The sequence below is a fragment of the Anser cygnoides genome, chromosome 1 (assembly GCF_040182565.1).
Source record: "Anser cygnoides isolate HZ-2024a breed goose chromosome 1, Taihu_goose_T2T_genome, whole genome shotgun sequence".
NCBI lineage: Eukaryota > Metazoa > Chordata > Aves > Anseriformes > Anatidae > Anser > Anser cygnoides.
The window spans coordinates 126,540,418-126,559,266 of NC_089873.1; the positions used below are offsets into that span (position 1 = coordinate 126,540,418).

At 38.7% G+C, this 18,849-nt stretch overlaps 1 protein-coding gene across 15 annotated transcripts in view; it reads right to left on the minus strand.

The window, feature by feature from the left end:
* The window catches only part of POLA1 (DNA polymerase alpha 1, catalytic subunit), a 203,792-nt gene that overhangs the window by 174,400 nt on the left and 10,543 nt on the right, over window positions 1-18,849 (minus strand). For all 15 annotated transcript variants that reach the window (XR_010826021.1, XM_066980497.1, XM_066980527.1 and 12 more), the window contains exons 11-22: window positions 17,141-17,253; window positions 16,548-16,664; window positions 10,588-10,662; window positions 9,173-9,311; window positions 7,443-7,600; window positions 6,104-6,188; window positions 4,860-4,921; window positions 4,040-4,129; window positions 2,303-2,419; window positions 1,271-1,446; window positions 692-821; window positions 231-350 (exon numbers count right to left, since the gene is read on the minus strand). Coding sequence is in view for 14 of the 15 variants with exons in the window: in XM_066980497.1 (XP_066836598.1) it covers window positions 231-350; window positions 692-821; window positions 1,271-1,446; window positions 2,303-2,419; window positions 4,040-4,129; window positions 4,860-4,921; window positions 6,104-6,188; window positions 7,443-7,600; window positions 9,173-9,311; window positions 10,588-10,662; window positions 16,548-16,664; window positions 17,141-17,253 (1,382 nt within the window). In the remaining variant the exon portion in view is untranslated. The remainder of the gene's footprint in view (window positions 1-230; window positions 351-691; window positions 822-1,270; window positions 1,447-2,302; window positions 2,420-4,039; window positions 4,130-4,859; window positions 4,922-6,103; window positions 6,189-7,442; window positions 7,601-9,172; window positions 9,312-10,587; window positions 10,663-16,547; window positions 16,665-17,140; window positions 17,254-18,849) is intronic.

Here is an 18,849-nt window from a genome sequence, read left to right on the forward strand (position 1 = left end):
CATAGATCCACAATACAATGAGAAAGGTGATACAACATCCCTTTAAAACAAACATTTCTCCATTGTCAACTCAGCAAAAGCATTTTTTTGCATTAACCATAAGCTGTAAGTTAAGTTATATCTAAAACAGGCTATGTTTGTGCTTTATATGTTCTCACAGAACAGTAATACGCAACAGATTTTTTTTTCTTTTTAATAAAAGTTCTCAAAAAGAGAAAAACTGGACTCACCAATTTATGTATAGGCTTTTTGAAAACTTGTTTATCTGGCACTATGTAGTCTTTTTCATAAAATGCATGAAGCAACAAGAACTCGTTACGCTCAGATCGTCCTCCCATCATTGTCCTTGACTATAGAGTAGGGAAGAAAAAAAGAATGTTATAGCAAAGCACTGAAACCAAACGATGACATGCAAAAATAGACTAAGAACGTCTTTCATCTACTGTAAATTCACCTAGCATTACTATTATGTTGTATTATTAACACGGACAAAACTCAAATGTGATATCCTTATGGAAATTTTACATTATTACTTAACTAGATCAAACTCTCACACTCACCACAGCAAAAAATGTACAGTATCATATATTCTGAGTTAGGGATGGTAAATTTAAACTAGCAGTCAAACAAAGAAAACACAGAACTGTATTTGTGGGAGAACAGAGGTGGGAAGAAAGTTATAAAAATGTACCATAACATTCCCTGAGATATTTGTGATCTGCAGGGCTAGTGGCAGAACATTCAGCTCACACATGATCTGGAGAATGAACTTGGCGTCTGTCCAGGTGTTTTCCAGCATGAATATTAAGTGAGGAGAATCACTGGAAAAAGAAGCGGAATAGCCTATTAAAGTAAATTCAGGCTCCTTCGTAATTTGCAGTAGATAAGGCCTGTAAATGGTACACAACTCACATAGTACTTTTAGGACATTAGTGTTCAATTCAACAGCAATTTTATTTGTCAGCTTTTAATTAAAAACAAAAAAATTATATAAAAAAAGTTTGCACACCCTATTAGCGTATCTAAACCAATGCTTTCACAAATCAATTTGCATCACACATTATAAGCCATCACACGCCAGCAGCTTGTCATTATGAATAATTAACATTATAAAATACTGTTAAGATGATATTTTATTTTTCCAACACCAGTATGTTGAGTGAGTGTTCCCATGACCAATGAAATAAGCAAGCACAAAGTCAAATAACAGGAAACAAAATGGTACCTATACTTTCCAGGAAAGGATTAAAAACACAAGTCAGCAACATACCTGTACATATTTAGAATTTCCTCTGGTAGGATTGTTACCTTCTCCGTTTTCAGAATCTGATGGACCAGTTCAGACAAATGGTAACTCTTGCAACGAATTAATTCTTTAGCTGAAATTTCTACATCACAGATCATCCGGCCACAGGCAGCATTCCTTTCACCAAACCCTCCTCGACCCTTTGCCATACCAGACAAGTAGTGGAAAAAAAATGAAACATACAAATTTTTAACAAAGAACATATACCCAAAATACATGCGTACAGGATTTGGTCAAGCCATCTACCACTGAAATACTAAGCCTTTATAATCACACCCCTAAATGAATTCATGGTGTACTTCAGTGCATGTAGAAGTTAAGAAGTAGATACTTCATTCTCATTACTAGTTAGATCCTTAATTCTTAAACCGTTGTGAAAGTTGTATTATTTTGTTTTCCTTTTAATAATTACAAGAGTCCCTATGAGAAGGTGGATATAGATTTTTTGTTCGTTTTGGTTCAAGGATGTTTTTTTATAGTAACAGCAGAACCAAAAAGTCAAAGAACCACAAAAAAAAAATATTCAGCTCATCCTCTATGAAGGACAGGAATAGACAAGCACAGTCAGGCTCTGCACTTCAATATGCCAAGCCTCACACATTGTCCTCTGAACAAATACATGCTAAGAACTACAGAATTATTAACCTAACCGTTCTCCATGGGATGATTCACCAATCAATCCAAATTACGTTTTCTCATTTTACAGTTATAGCAGACAAAGACAGTTACAGTAAAGACTATTGCAATTAATCTGTCATTACCATCATCTACTTGAAATCTGTAAACTAAATTAGCCTAACTTGAAAATCAGTTTAGCTTATTACTGTAATAAAAGTCATATAAACACTCATCATTTCTGATCCGGGACACATGAAATCTAGCATGACCAACAGTCAAAATACATCAGTGTCACATTTACAATTCCTCAACAAAATTAATTCAATTTTAATCATATGCAACATAAAGGGTCTTAAAAGACTTGAGCAATCTTATTACCCCAAGCTTTGGCATATTGGACCTCCTCAGTCGACCTATCTTGGACCAGTGAGGGACTTTGCACGCATTAATTCTTTGAAGCAGCACTTCCAGATCAAATCCATAAATATTATGACCCTTGCAGCAGAAAAAATAACAAAAAAAGGTTACAACAAATGCAAATTGAAAGACTTACTTTCACACAGTCGGTATTCCTTTGCCCTTTGTGATTTTTTCATCTAATTGATGGCATTATCTCCCTCTTGGAAAGCACTTTCTATGAGAATGTTCATCAACAGTACTCATTAGTCTCAACACTAACAATGCTGTTCAGCAGAAGAGCAAAAACAGCTCTGTAACTGGCTCATAACACACACAATTCAGCTTTATGCTTCTGTAACGGAGGTTAAGATTTAAAAGCCTTCTAGAAAAAGATTACGTTCTTTATACAGCATGTAAGGTTAGCTACGAGCAATTCCTTTCCTCTCCATCCATGAAAGTCTCCATATTGACATCAAAATCATGTAACTTTATTTCCTTTAACACTATGGTTAGGCACTGCTGTTAAACCCAGACAGGAAGACCTGTCACTCAATGTTTACATAGCAGAGTACTCCAGCAGTATTTTTCAAGTTTTAACAGTGCTAAGGACATCGATGACACTGGCTTGTAGCCTCAGCTGAAAGCCAAATGCTACCCTGATGAACAAGAGCCTATACGGACCAGTCAGGCACCAGGAACTGCAGGTTCACCATTTCAGATCCACCTGTGTGGTACAATATGGTTCTACAGAAGAAGCTCCTTAAAATCATCAGAAGCTCTACAGCTGTAATAGAGTGGTCCTCTGCCTATACTATCGTTTACTTCAATGGCACTAATTACTCCAGGTGCAAATTAAATCACACTAACACAGCTCTGCTGTTCCTAGGATCAGAGCTCTCACATCCCCACTACTGGCATCCGAAATTTAAAAACACTGGCTGCAGTGTACTGATTCCTACCACAGCCACCAAGAAGCTAGGCTTGTAGGGTCAATACTGGATAACAGGCACAGTGAGCTGGATCACATCAGGAATCTGACTGCTCATTTCATCCTATTCTCAACACCTGTTTCAATTATTTGCATATGCCTACATAAAAATATGAAGTTGTATATAAACAGCCTCAGATTACTTCAATTTGTCTTCAAAATTTCATTAAATTCAGGATTGTATGCTAATTAAACATAACAAAAAAAGAAAATGAGTAATTATAATAATTTTCAGCTGCCAATACAGTAGAAAACAAAAGAATGCTCATCACAAAGCTTTGCTTAGATCCCATGGATTTGTAAAGGTCATCATTTTGATTTATAGTATAAACGCAATCTAAATGGTGATACAAATTATATGAGCATCTAAACTGAAACAGACTCCATACAAAGAGCTCCCATTTTTCTGGGAAATCACAAGGGTTTTTGTTGTTTGTGTCTTCCTGAGTTAAGAAAAAAAATACTTATTTCAAATACTATGGAAAAACTGCCTATTTCAAATATTATGGGAAATAAAAGGATGTATAAAACGCTAGCAGGGAAAATTCTGCATCATCTTTGTACCAAAGTATACCTGCTGTCTTATAAGCAAATTCAATTCATGAGGCAGTCTGAGATAAACATTAGAAAAAGGACAAAAAAACTAAAAGGGGACAAAGGAAAAAGAACAAAGCTGACCAACTGACAATATGCTTTAATTTAACTCTCAGAGTCTCAGAACTACTCACCACAACAACATCTGGGTCAATTTTGTGAATCTTCGCAAGGAAAAATCCCAGCAGTGTTCTCTCTGTTGCAGCTATTTCTATTTTAGCATTCTAAAAGGAGCAAGAGAGCACCTGATTTCAATGACCCAATAAGTTTAAAATGGAAACATCTCCTCTCCCCTACTAGTTACAAGACAATAATAAAGCACCACAGAGTTCTCCCTTTCCTTCTATAATTCAAGGCTTTTTGTTCTCATTCACATAGACATAGAAAGCTTTTCTCAGAGGCTTTTTTCCATTTTGCTTTTGTATGCAGGTGTCTAGTGATATTTTAAGAGCCTCCTAAGAATCAAGCACACCAGGAAAATGCTCCATGTACATCCTTCACTCATAGGCTCAAGATCATACAGAAACAGAGGAAAAACAAAAACAGGTTACTCTATTATTCTGTCAACCCTCCCATTGCCCTTTAGAAAGGGTAAATTTTGACAGACTTTACTATCCAAGGGAAGAAGAAACAAATGCTCCTGGCTTATTACAAGTACATACTCATATATAATGAAAATTAATTTTAGCCTCTTTGTAAAACCTTTCAAACTCTTTTGTCTAACACCCCATCTATCTTATGAGCACTACTAGCAGCAGTACTGAATTGCATAAAGCATACACCTCTCTTTATAGAAGCAATACAATAAATACCTGGATTTAGGTTTGCAGAGTGGAAAACTAATGAAATAATCAAGCCATTCCTTTGTCTATTTCTCTTACACGACTCACCCAAAGCAACATGATGTTCATATTTTGAAGTACTACAGTCAGAAGGCTAACAAAATGAAATTACCTTCTTTTTAATAGCTTCCTTGAAGTCATAAGGAAAAATGCAATCATTCGGTTTGGAAACAACTGCAAAAGAAATTGTATTTGTTTTTACATACATGTTCTTAATTGTATTCTCTGTAAGCATCCATCCACAACAAAAGGAACTAAGGAAAACTGACCTCTAATCCTAAAAAGCTAGCCTTATGTGAATACTTGCCTTTAATGTTTATGTTTTTTAATAAAAAGATTTTGTGGTTTAAACAAGTCATGTCTACCAGATGACAACTACAATCTTTTAATGAAGATCCTATGTAAAAAGCCTTATGTATCTCCTCACCTGTCACTGATCTGGCTGGTATGATTAAAAGACCAGCAAGGAAAAGCCACAAAGAACCAACTGTGAGTTACTACAAGCTGCCTACTACGAATCTAGAGGTCAGAAGTTTACAGCTTTTAAAAAACTGCTCTGAGACAGAAACTGATGAGATGTGAACCCAGAAACATCTCACCCAGATTCTCTCTTTGCAAGAAGTACTAACCAAACATGCCAGTTTTGTCTAAAGACAATTTAATCACTTCTGAATTCTGGGTAGACCTTGTATGTATGTATGCCTTTAAGATAAAAGTAATCAAAAAAGTATTAAAATAATTCTAGTCAGTCAGTTATATTTTAGGTTATCCATTGAGATTAAACTATCATTTGCAGCTTTTTAAGACCTTCCTCTCACAAGCATTCAAAATTCTTTATTACCACCTGCTAGGGTCCAAATATCAAAATTTAGCTGATCATACTGCAAGAGATTTTCTTTTTTTTTTTTTTTTTTTTAAGAAAACTTGTTTAGAAAAATAAACATGTCAAGTTTTAATAAAGTTCTATTGAGAAGAACTGATCTGAAAAATAACTAAGTGAAATAAATAAGTGGTCTGAACTCATGGGTGAAAAAATGAAAAATATCACCCAAGGAAACACATGATGAGGGTAAAACAAACAAAAAAAATAGGAACCATACAGAGCAAGGTTATTTCACATTGCCTCAAACTAAGATGTGCAATCAAGTTTTCAATAAAAAGTCAGTATCCAGTAAATAAGGAGAAAAGCCTGTCAGAGAGTCAAAAGTTAGTCACTTTTAATAACAAAAATAACAAAGGTTATTTTAATCCACTATTGCCGGAGAGACAAAGTGAAGTCTAAAAAAATAAAAATAAAAATCCCACCCTGCTCTGAAAGAACTGTTTTTCTACTCATAACCTGGTCCGAGTACATACCACAGAAATGTGTCTGAAAAGGAGGCTGAGGTGGGGCTTTATCCAAAGGAAATTTCTGATGAATCAGAGCTGCAACAGCCACAATCTAGACCAAGGAAGTACAAAATACACATCAACATACACACAATCTCTATCAACACACATTTCTTTCCCACCCTGACACTCTTTTTTTTTAAAAAAAAGTTTCCTTACCTATTTTCTCTTGCTTCCACATAAAAAATTCCTTTTTAACACGAACTCCAAATATAAGAAGTTAAATAAAAAGTTACCAATTGATCTCACATAACTTATTCCTAAAGATTATCTCAGAACTTTGACATGAGAAATAATTCATTTTGGAAAACTCTACTTTTATCAAATTTTCTTGAGTCTGAACAAACCCCATAATTTAAAGGATCGCCTACAAAGTGCAGGGGAGATGTGGGCAGCGCAAGACATGCAGAAGCCTTCCCCTAAGAAGGGCTGCCCCTTAGCAAGCAGTGAAGACTTCCAAAAAGCCAGTAGCAGCCAAGAGGTTTTAGTGTTTAGAAGCTATTGCTCTACTGATCCTTCTGTTTGTTTTGCTGGCAGAAGTCCTGACTGCCCATACACTGGTTAAGAAAACGCAACAGAAGACAAAATTAAACAGGCTTTAGAAACATATTGGTAAGCAGAGTTCTACTGGTACCTGGTTTACATCCCATTAGGTTGGCTTTAATTCGACCAAGAAGACTAATTCTGAGTGAAAAAAAAAATGAGCTTGTTTTTCCCCCCCCCACTCAGTAAGTCAGAGACAACTATCCGATAAAAACTCTTCCTAAGTTAGAGAGACTTATATTACTAAACAAATAAATGCTTTGTGGTCTGCAGCCTGCAACTGAGGATGGCCACCTTTATCTTTCCTACTTTCTGAGAAAAGGAAAAAGAGCCTCACAGCAGAATAATAGGTGCTAGCAGATTCTCATTCTACTTTGAAAAAGTAGTTTTACCTAGTTTTACCTAGAACATGTAACACTCAAGTCTACAAAATAATAAAAAAGTCCATTAACAGCTGTTCTGTGACAGTCTTATTCATAATTATTATGCATAATAGACAAAATAGAAGGCTTTAAAAATATGTAGGATTTACTGTCTCGATAAATGATCACCAAACTGCCCCACTGAACCCACAGAGTTTGATCTATGCCAGTGACCTCTAGTAAGTGTTTCTCTAAAATGCTTGCAGCACAGAAAGGTTACTCAGTAGCATATATATTCAGACATGGTTTATAAGATGAAGTTCTCCCAAGCCTTTAGAAAAAAATTAGTGCAGTACAAAGAACAAAAAACACCAAACCAAAATCAAGAGCAGATTACTTACCACATTCTGGTGAGTTTGAGGGTTCTGGGTGGTCTTTATGCTGAGGGACATGACCACAAGCGGAGGAGGAGGAAGAGTATCTTTAACCACGTTCACCAAACCAGGCTTCAAGGCCACTGCCTCTATCTTACACCAGCTGACTGACTGATTCGAGGGCTCTAAGGAAACAACATGAACCACTTTCATTCTTCTGGGAATCACAGGTAAGACATTTCTAACAGTACCACCATAAAGAGTGTGTTCCTTCAATGTTTTGCTCTTGTGGAATAGTCCAAGATCCAGATTAATCCTGCCAAAATTTTGGGGACTCCCAAGGCCCTCACTCACCAGTCAGAAGCCTAGTCACACCAGGGGCTCTTTAACACCAAAAAAAAGAGGGGACAGATTTGTACCTAGACCAAGATGATCTAGGCCAAGATTTTATTTCTCTCCTTTTAACAGCCTAGAAGCCCCAAGTCTACTAGATTCCCAATTCACACATCAGTTATATATCTGAAGTTTAGGCAGACACATTTAGATGTGGATTAATTTCCCTAACGAGCAGGCAACCAAAAAATAAAAAATAGAAAACAGATAAATGGGAAGATGAAAAAAAAAAAGACATGTTAACCACCCATTATCATTTGATTATTTTGGCCTGTCATTCTTTACTTGCTTTAAGAAATAAACAAACAAATGCTCATTCACAAAAGATGCTGATGAGGTAACTCTGTATAGGCAGTTACAAGGAAGCAGAGGCTACATTTCTGAGGGATTAACCTTTTGAAGACAGCTGTTGATAGATGTGGTTATCTTACTCCCTGCAAAACTATTTGACACCTTTCTGGAAACCCAACACTGACACAAACTGCACAGACAGCTTCGTTATGATTAGTGATGACACTCTTTGGAGAAGCCGTAGGAGACTCATTGGATGGTTGGTGACATGCTTATTCTAAATCTCTCAGGTATGGAGAGGTACACTTTGTCTACTGCAGCCCAAAATTCTTACTGGTGCCAGCTTTGTATGAGCTAGGTGTTGAAAAGAATTATCCTATCAGTATTTAATACTGTCAACACTACATTTAAAGTGCCTCAGAAAGATTTTGTCCAGTATGATTAAAACATCCCCATGTTCCTGGGAATACACAGCACATGCTGAATGATTATCTCCAACCAAACCAAAGTACGGCAGCATAACCACCTGTAAGTAGCATGCCACAATCAAGAGGCAAAAAGGATTTCAAACACAAAGGCTCCACACCACAAACTTTCTCTAGTGCAAGAAAAATAAACAAAAAAAATAAGCCATCTATCAGTGGTTTGTGCTTAAAAAGATGTGGTTTTGGTTTTGGTTTTTGTTTTCTTCCCCTGAAAATCTAAATTACTTAGAGAAGAAAAAGGAGTACATTTCTAGGAAAGTAACTTTTAACTATCTCACTATATTGCTTTATACATTATATAAATTGCTTTAGGGTATGCACCAAAGAGCAGCTTCTATGGACTGCAGTTCCCTTTCACTGCCATTCAAAGGTATAATCTGATCTGCACAGTGTGCAACTTTATATGGGCAGAGTTCTAAAAGAGGAAGAAAAAGTTACAGTTTGTACTAGGTAACGAAAACTGCACAGATAAATTACAAAATCAATTTGCAAGATGGGAATTTATCAGTAGAATTTAAACTTTTCCTCACAATCTATAGTTATGTGCATTTTTCAACAAAAAAGAATTTCACAAGCAAAGCACCATACGTGGATTTTTTATTTCCAGCCAGCACGGTCCTTTGATCTTCCTACTCATCAAGAGGAGTTCCAGGCTAGAAGTGTTAGTTCCAAATACATGCGAGAACGTTTCTCCTTTCAGATCTTGGGGCAGCCGAGGGTATTCAGCCTAACAAGTAATAAAAAGCAGTCAGTCATTTCACACCACAGAAGTCCTCATGTTGACACACTACATTCAGACGACACCTTCACAAAACCAGAGAGTATCTGAAATCACAGTAATTTCCCACATGCAAAGCCTTTATCTGTAATACCTTCTGGTAATTCACGAAATTACACTATTGACCCTACTTAATAGGTGCATAAGTACCTAAAATCAGGACACTACTATAAAATGCACCAAAGCAAACGTTCTTCATTCATACTGGATGCAAGAAAAGTATTATCATCAGGCAAGACTACAACAGTGCTCGATGACCATTTTAATAGAGAAACTAATTAGATAGTTACAGTATTTGTATGACCGATGATTAAAGCTGGATAAAGTGTTTCTGCACAGCTAAGGAAAGATTTACGACAGGTAGCAAATCTCTATGGGATGCTGCTTTAGCACCTCAAACAAGCATAAAAAATGGTTTAAGACATTACCTCCGCAACTGGCCAAAATGGTTCACAACTGCCGAGTCCTACATTTGAAAGCAAGTCAAGTATTTCTGCTAATTAAGAGTAGCTACTGATGTTCTCATGGGATCTTTTTCCCATCTTTGCTGCTCAATTTTACAGCTCTTCAACTGAAGATTTGCTCTTCCAGCTGCTATTTGCAAAAGCCGTATAAGCAGAGATACCAGCTATACACATGGATTCAACAACACATTCAAAGGTAGCAAGTAATTTGAAACATCTGACAGCACTTCAGGCCCTGACCCGGCACAGCTAAAGGGCTGTTTGGCTGGTTACGTGATTTGGTAGCAAGACAAGGCAATATAAAAATACTTGGAGTATACATATACAATAAGCAAATTATAACTGGGGGAGAAGGCAGGAGGAATGTAGTAGTTTTAAGATGCATTTCTCCCCCCTCTCAGGACTTATTTACATAAATACAGCTAACATTGACAAATCGATATGCATTAGTCTTCCTGATAAAGAACTATTTTTGTTAAGGACTAACGAGTAGACAAATGGTAACAAAAAAAAGCCACAAGCTTAGGTATTAATCTCTAAACTTGGGGAATAGAAGATATCCCCTCCCTTCATCAATAACCTCCCCCCCCTTTTTTTAAAAGGAAAACAAAAAACAATTACCAACTACCTACACACCTCAACACAGGTACAGCCACTAGCTACTAACAGTCAAGTCCTACGATTTTTTCTTTAAATAAAAAGAAATGATTAAGGGGGTAGGAAAGCAGGTTACATCCTTTCGTCAGGCAAATTATACTTACCGAATACTTAACTTCTAAGTATTCTGACTTTGCTGGAACATCCGGGATCTCAAAAGCATAATATTTTTCCACTTTCTATATAAAAGAAAGATATTATTATTTTTCTGATAACTCCCAATTGAAAATTAATTCTGTCCAATAAGAAAGATTGTGAAATAAAGGCCAACCAAAACATAACATTTCAGTTATCAAGGGTTTGGATCATATATTACCACTTTTGCAACTTTTTTGCATTATAACCATCTAAAGATAGCAAGACTGTTTCAGTTCCATTGGTCTTCTTAGTAGGAACAGTTTCTAAAGAATTGATTTGCAAGTATATTAACCACTACAAATCAAAAAGCATACAGTAAGCCCATGTTTCATCAGTTCGTCTGGGAGGCCGGGATGGGAGACAGGGCTGAGCACCTTACTAAAGTCAAGGCAAACAACAGCCACCGCTCTCCCCTCGTCCACCAAGCCAGTCGTCTCTTTGCAGAAGGCTGCCAGCTTGGTTAAGCCCCATTTCCCCTTTGTAAATCCACGCGGAGCACTCCCAAGCACTTTGTTTCTTGCTTTTTTTTCCTTGTGCGTGTGTAAACACCTTTCACAACTAGTTGTTCTACCGCCTTCTTCCAGGAACTGCGGTGAGGCTGGATCAGCAGGATAATTCCCTGGATAATCCTTCACAGCATGGCTGAGGTTGGAGGGGACCTCTGGAGGTCATCATCTTGCCCACCTTGAGTCTACCAGTGACACTTCCTTTCTTCAGTCCTCAGGAGACTCCCCTGATCATCATGACTTCTCAAAGATAACCAAGAATGGCCTCACGGTGGAATTGGCCAGCTCCCTCCTCATTCACAGGTGCATCGCATCACATCCCAGGGACCTGTATCTGTCCAGTCCCAGTGTTCCAAGCCTTTGTTGTTGCCCTGTGCTCTCCTTATCAGATTCATCTCCAGATGGGCTTTGGCCTTCCTAATGCACACTTGGATGGTGCCTGCACATTCCCCCTGGGCCACCTGACCCTACTTCCACCTCTTGCATGCTTCCTTTTCCTGTTTGAATCTATTCAGAAGTCCCTGGTTCGTCCATGCAGGACTCCTACTGCCTTTGCTTGACTTCCTGCTTGTGATGATGGATCATTCCTGAGCACAGAGAAGGTGATCCTTGAGAAGTAAACGAGCTCTTCTGAACCCCTATTCTCTCCAAGGACATTTTCTATAGGATTTGTCCCAACGGGTACCCAAGCAGGCCAGAGTCTGCTCTCCAGAAGACCAGGATTATAATCCTGATTTTTGCTTTTTTCTCCCCCTCTCATGATGCTGAACTTCAACAACTCTTGTACACTGCAGCCAAAGCTGCCCCTGAACTTCACATCCCCCATCCAGTTCTTCCTTGCTTGTAGGAGCCAGGCCTAGTCCAGTGTCTCCCCTCGCAAGGTCCCCAGTCAGCTGTGTTCAGAAGTTGTCATTGTTGCATTCCAGAAACCTCCTGCATAGCTTGAGCCCTGCTGCACCATCCCTAGAGCAGCTATTGTGGTTGTTAAAACCCTCCATAAGGAATAGGGCTGGCAAAAGTGAGGTTTCTTCCACTCATCCATGGGCCTCATCTACTTCCTCCATCAAGCAGCCTGTAGCAGATACCCACCATGATTTCACCCCACTAGCCTGCCCTCTAATCCTGGCCCAGAAACTCGAGCAGGAACTGCCCCCTCACCATCCCAGCCCATCTTCTTTACCATACCCTGTCCCACCACATATCCATGATCCCAGTGAGCAGACCTGTAACTGCACAGTTTCTCCTTCCATACTCTGCGCTTTAATGTGCAGGCCCTTCAGAGAGGGACCCAAGAGCTGTTTGCTTTATTACACACTTTCTCTGGGAGTATTTTATTTTTCAGTTTGATTGACTCGGGTTTTACTAGAAAGTAGGCAGTTTGTTTACGTGTAACACAGAGATAGTTAAAGCAGTATCAATCCCTGTGCAACTTCACTGAAAGTCAAGTATCACTTCTGCTTTCTCTGAGAACAATAACGATTTCACAACGTGCTCAGTTTGTCAGTTTCTAAGAACAATTACCTCCATTTTCCAAACAAATGCAGTATCCTGTTCAGTGATGCTATGGTACTTGCTGAAATGCTCTGCAACACTTCACAGACCATCTGCACCACTGTTACACATCCACGCTACTCAATTGTGTTACACCGTAACTATGTAGAACATTCACACAGAAGCAGAAAGCAGTAAGGTAACTTGGCCCAACAGCATCACTCTGAGGTCGGAACAGTGTAAGAAAGTAGCCTTCAAATGCAGGTCTGAACAGTTTAGCCAAAGCAGCACCTCATAGGGGCAGCGCATCCCAGCCACAATGTCACAGATGGCTGTGCATTGCTTTTAGCACATACTACTATTTTTTTTTTTAAACCTCTCAGGCTTCAAACAAGTTCTTGTTGCAAACGCAAGCTGAACGCGGTGTAAAAATAGTATGCTGCAGTGATTCATCTGCGTTATTCCACAGAGCTCAGCTCAATTACACAAGCCTCTGGTCATAACTGCAGTGAATGAATGCTTTGCTGCAGAGTAATCTGCCCTTCAAGTGGCCCTTCAGAGAGCAGAAATGAGCAGCAGTGATTAGCTGCTAAGTTTCTAAGTGGAGTATAAGGCTGCTTTCAAACTGATTTGTGAAGACTTGCTAACTTGGCAGCAGTGCAACCCACTGAAGCTGCAATTAGCAGCAGGTGCAGGAGGAAGCGATACGGCTTAAGTGTATCTGTTCGCAGTGACAAAGTTTGGTGCCGGCAGGGCCGCCACAGGCGCACGCGCACACCCCGAGAACAACTTGTCTCAGGGTATTAATAGGGGCTCCCTCCACATCGTCACGAAAATGGATACTCTGAACAAAAAGAACTTTGGGCACATCGTAGGTACGCTACTTACCTTTCTAATTCCCAGCTAATGGTGGAAGGATACGAGTTTCTCCAAGTGTCACAGTACTGTGCCAGAACTGAGACAGAACTGCTCTGTACTACCCTGACCACATCAGTCATGACCGTCCCACTCACCTGACAAATACTGCCATTAGCCTTTCCAAAAATCTTTCAAAAATACCAACCCTTACAATACAGTAGTTAACAGGAACAGTGGCTGCACATCACAGAACAGGGGGTTTCTTCAAAACATGAACTCTTAACCCCATACAGTCACAACTGCGTGGAGATCCCTTTTTTGGAGCATTCACCCAGCTGAATGCAACCACCGTTTCCATCTGGGAGCCCAGCACAGCCACGTGGAAACACAGATGGAAAGAATGTATAACATGACAGCTCTGGTGGCACGACTGCAAGGAAAAGAAACAGGGTGACTCCTTAGGAAAAGCAGATTAATAAGGTATATAACCAGGCAAACCGAGGGCTCTCTGAGAGGAACAAAAGCAAAAGAGGATGAAGTAATGGGACAACCCCAGTATTTCCACGGTTACCTTGCAGGCAGCAACAGCACCCCCTGCTGCAGTGATGCAAGCCTGGCCTGGTTTGCTTTGCAGTACCCTGCCACTTGTTCACAGTAAACTTTGTGTTCAACTGGAATAGCTGAGTTTACAATACTTTCCTTGAATAGTCCTCCAAAGGCCCACCGGCAGCCCTGCTCTCCCTTACCTTTCCTCTTACCCCCCACACTACTATCTGTATGCTCCTGCTAGCTCATTAAACCCTTCCAGGAGGCAGTAACTATCAAGCTGAGCAAAAAAAAAAAAAAAAGCTAATAAAATAAAGCTAGAGAGCCTTCTACCATGTTAAGTGTGTAAAAATTCAGTAAGCTGAAGAGCCTGACAAATTCAAAGAGCATTTGAATTCTTACTGTTTAGAAACACTTCTGGTGGGTTATTCCAGAGCTGCTCTGAACCCTCAACTATCTTGCCTAATTTATTCACAAATTAAATTTTATAAATACGTTCTTCTGCTAAAACTGCCCTTTAAATAGCTCTCTTGCTGCTGATCCCTGTTTAATGTTTTTAGAGAGCCAAAAGCTCCTCCCGTTATTCTCCACTTTACTAGGCTGGAAAAGAAAGTAAAGCTCTTTCTAAGAGCAAAGCTTTTTTTAATGTCTGCTATAACTGATCTTCCTTTTGTCTCATCCTCCCTACTGCCATCTTCTCTATCTGATGTCGCTTGAGTTCATGCTTCCTCATCAGCATGATCAAGCGTTATATCAAGTGTTATAATATTCTAGGTAAGACCTTAACAGTGCTTTAGTGCTGCTACTTCCCTATCCCTGCTAGGGATCACTCCTGTACCACACCCAAGAATCCCAGATGCACTGCAGTCAACACCAGTCAATAGCCCGGTCTTTCATCCCAAGTTCTATATAAAAAAAAAAAAAAAACAACAGCAAACATTTGACAAGCTTTGAACTAACATCAGAAATACCAGTTTGAATGCTTTCTGTATGCGGCTTACCTCAATTTCTAAAAGCCATCATTGATAATTAAACAATATTAATCTGTTACCTCATCCATACTTTTTTTCCTGAGTACAGTGGAACAGATAGTATCTTCCTAAAACTTTTTTTTTTTTTTTTAGTAGATCTGCATCTTTTTAAAGGCCTTTTCCCCCCCTTTTTTTTTCTGGAATACAGGTGTTTTCAACACCTTTTAATGCGGAATTGATTCTCATTCCTGAAAGGGTCTTTGAATAATGAGCCATTACAAACTTTTTGCCCATTGTTAAATTCACCCCTTTCCAATTTTCACACAAAACAAGTAAGTTATGATCAAATATACATGAAAAACAACAGTGAAAGAACTGAAAGAGCTAAATTTGGATCAGAAATTTCAGAAAAAAGCTAGAACAAAAAAAAAAGTTTTACAATGTTCTAACGGAGCACTCATTTTCCCTAAATGATGTAAATAGCACGCTAAGCTACATATTGCTGAGATGTCATTTCTTACACAAATTTGCCACTTGAGAAGCACTGCTGACATTTTCACCTCATCAGCCTAAACTTCCCAAAGTACTCCAGCTTTGGATTAGATAACATCCTGAGGTTCCTTCCAACCTGAATTACTTGTTTTTATTTTCCCTCATGTATAAATTGTTAAATTTCATTCTTCCTATATTTTTACCTGCCATCCCAACTGCTGATCAGCTATCCCAGAATGAATCTTATCAAGTCACAAGTTCGCTAGCCTGGGACAAGTTACACTTAATTCCATGCCACCAGTAATTACAGCAAAAGCCAGCTTTACCAGACTAATGATATTACTTCAAGGGACAGAGAAGTTTCTGAGCACTTCATTTTGAAGAAATATTTTCTTCCAATTAGCTACCTTTCCCCACACACAAACTCTCCACCTCTGCCCTTTCCCCCTGTTGAGACAGATACTACATGTAGATGAACGAGCAAGCTTTCTCACACTAACAATCTAATTTGGTCCAAATCTGCAACACTAACAGCAGTATCAGCTCTTTTCCTGCAGTTATGCCAAGTATTATCTTATTGTATGTGCAAATTTTCCATTACAGCAACATTCTATTTTTCAATGTTCTTTTGAGGATGTGTTGAGGAAAAGGAGCACAACAACAATAAAATTGCAGAACTGCTGCACGCAACTGTAAGGCCAGACCAGCTTAAGCTTCAAGACCAGATGACAGTCCTCACAACATGTTAACTCTTGTATAAGCTCACTATGACAATCCCTGCCCCAAAGAGCACACGTTAAGAAGATAAATCTGCCAGTGTGAGAAGAAAGATAAAACATGCAAACATACAAACCTCAATATGGCATTTGGTCAAATATAAAGACAGTCTAATCCCAGTGTACTGATCTATCTGCTGAACAAAACACTGTCACTTTAAACTTTGACACTAAGATCTGATATTTGCATTTCAGCATAACCTCTCCCACTGGATAGTTTATCAACAGACTTCCCGCCTTTCAGACCATAACAGAAATTGACCAAATAGCGTGCTTATATGCAAACCTTGGATTTGAACTTCATAATCTTATATTTTGGCGAAATGCAGTCATTAAATTCCTTGAAGACACTCATTATTGTTACCGGAGTCTCTGTCTCTTTCCCAGTAGATAGATCAATTTCCTATAAAAAAAAAACAAAAAAACAAAACAGAGTCAAGTTCCAGAAATTAAAAAAAAAAAAATGCCAGCTGACAGGACCAATAAGTTGAATTTTGCTTTGATACTATGAACCATTTATTTCCTCTCTAAGGGAATACTACAATGCAATCAGCCAGGAAAACCTGTATTTAAAAAATATTAATTGAAACAGAGTGTTGAGAAAACTCTGAAGTTTTCTAATAATACTCCAAGACATTTTTACTCCGTGAGCAGCAAATCCAAACATAACAATTTGTCTGCACTTGATAGTTAGGGTCGGGGGAAAGCAGCAACACTACTCTGCATCTCACGTGACATACCATGTATACATTGCACATAGCTTTACCCCCGACAACAGACAATAGACAACGGTTCCGTAAACACACTACTAGAACTCATAACCTGCCATAATCAGAATGAAAGGTACTTATGTTTGACATGCTTAAAAGATATACTTACTGTTTCACGTGGCAGTAGATAAACAGTTCTCTCAATATTTTTCACCGTCACACAACAGCTGACGTAGGTGTTTGCGGATTCAATCCAAACTTTGCCAAACAAAAATACCACGCCTAGGGAATAACAGCAGAGCAAAGAATTCAATGTTCTTAGTGTTGCTTAAAGCAGCTATCACACATTCTAGCACAGAAACACAACCATTTCCTCATTTAGGTCCTTGAGCAACAAATCTTTCCAGTGCATCAGCACGTTCTAAATCGTTTTAAACACCAGCTTTATAAATGGTTGTATGCATAGTTCTTCATGCCCCTACCTCCATCACTATAGTAACAACACCCTGATATATGAAATTCAAAATGGCATCACACGACCAGTCTCCGAATTCTGATCTGATATTCCATTTCTATCTACATTAGTTTGATAATTCATGAGGGGAGAGAGAGGGAAGGAGAAGTCACTGAAAGCTGAAGATAATCAGAACGCTTCCACTGTCAATCACTCCTGAAACATTTTTGTCATCTGCAATTTCTCATTCTTCGGCTAGACCAGAACAATTAATCCTCCTTTCCTACATGTTAGTACCGTGAGATTAAGACTCTATTACTTACAAAATCTATAGAAACACATACAGAACACAAAACTAGAAGTTGATTGATTTCAAAAGCATTTCAACTGGCTATTTTTAGCAGATAAGAACACTGCAAGTTGTATTACGTCGCAAGAAATCCTGGATGTAGTTGTAATGCCTGCAGACATGTCAAAAAGACCATATACAGCAGGACTGATGCAACTGACTCTTTGCTGTGGACCATGTCATTACTGTACATGCACATCTCTGAGCCACTGAGGATCTGGCATTAGCACAAAATGCTGCAAGCTGCATATCAAGTGATGGTAAACTGTGGCACAACACAGAAGCAGTGTAGCTGACTTTCAAGTAAAATGAACTTCCACGTACCATTTGAAACCCTGACTCCCCTTCAAACTCCATAAATAATTTGGAATTTGATTACACGAGAGACAGGCTCCCTACAGAACACTGCTATTAATGAAATCAGAAATATCAGAGCTGAGACTGTCTCAGAAACAACGTTTCACATAAGGCAGATTTTGGAACCTACATTTCTCCTTGGTCTGACAATCCATGAAACAAGTCCTTTGTTAAGAGTTGTAAATTATCTTTGCCGTGCAATCTATCAGATGTAAAGGTACCTTTCTTACTCCATTAGACAGCAGATAAATCAGTGCAGATGCACTAAGATGGATGACAGAGTTAGAGTGACAGGCTAAGAAAAAATCATTTCCTGAGTGCTTGGAATGGATGTGAACAAGACTACTTTTGTCAAGGATAGAGAAGAGAGTGTTGCAGTTTTGAAGATGAGAGCGAGGATACATGCTTCAGCTGCACAAAGTATTTTAGAGATTTTAATACAGAGACAATCTTCAAGATTTAGACAGTTTGAATAAAAGGATCTAGAAAGAGCTGAAATTACAGATCTAAGTGACAGGGAAGACGGAGTTCTTTTCCCCAGCAATCACCGAGAGAGGGGCTCAGGTGGGTGTGAATCATACAAAAAGATGAAACTATGGTAGAGACCACAGACCAAGAGGTGGTTGTTTGAAGAGCTGGCAGTATTAAGAGCACCAAGAAGTTAACCTGCCAGAGGCGTACATGTAAGCAGGTGAGGTAGAAAGAAGGATACAGAAGC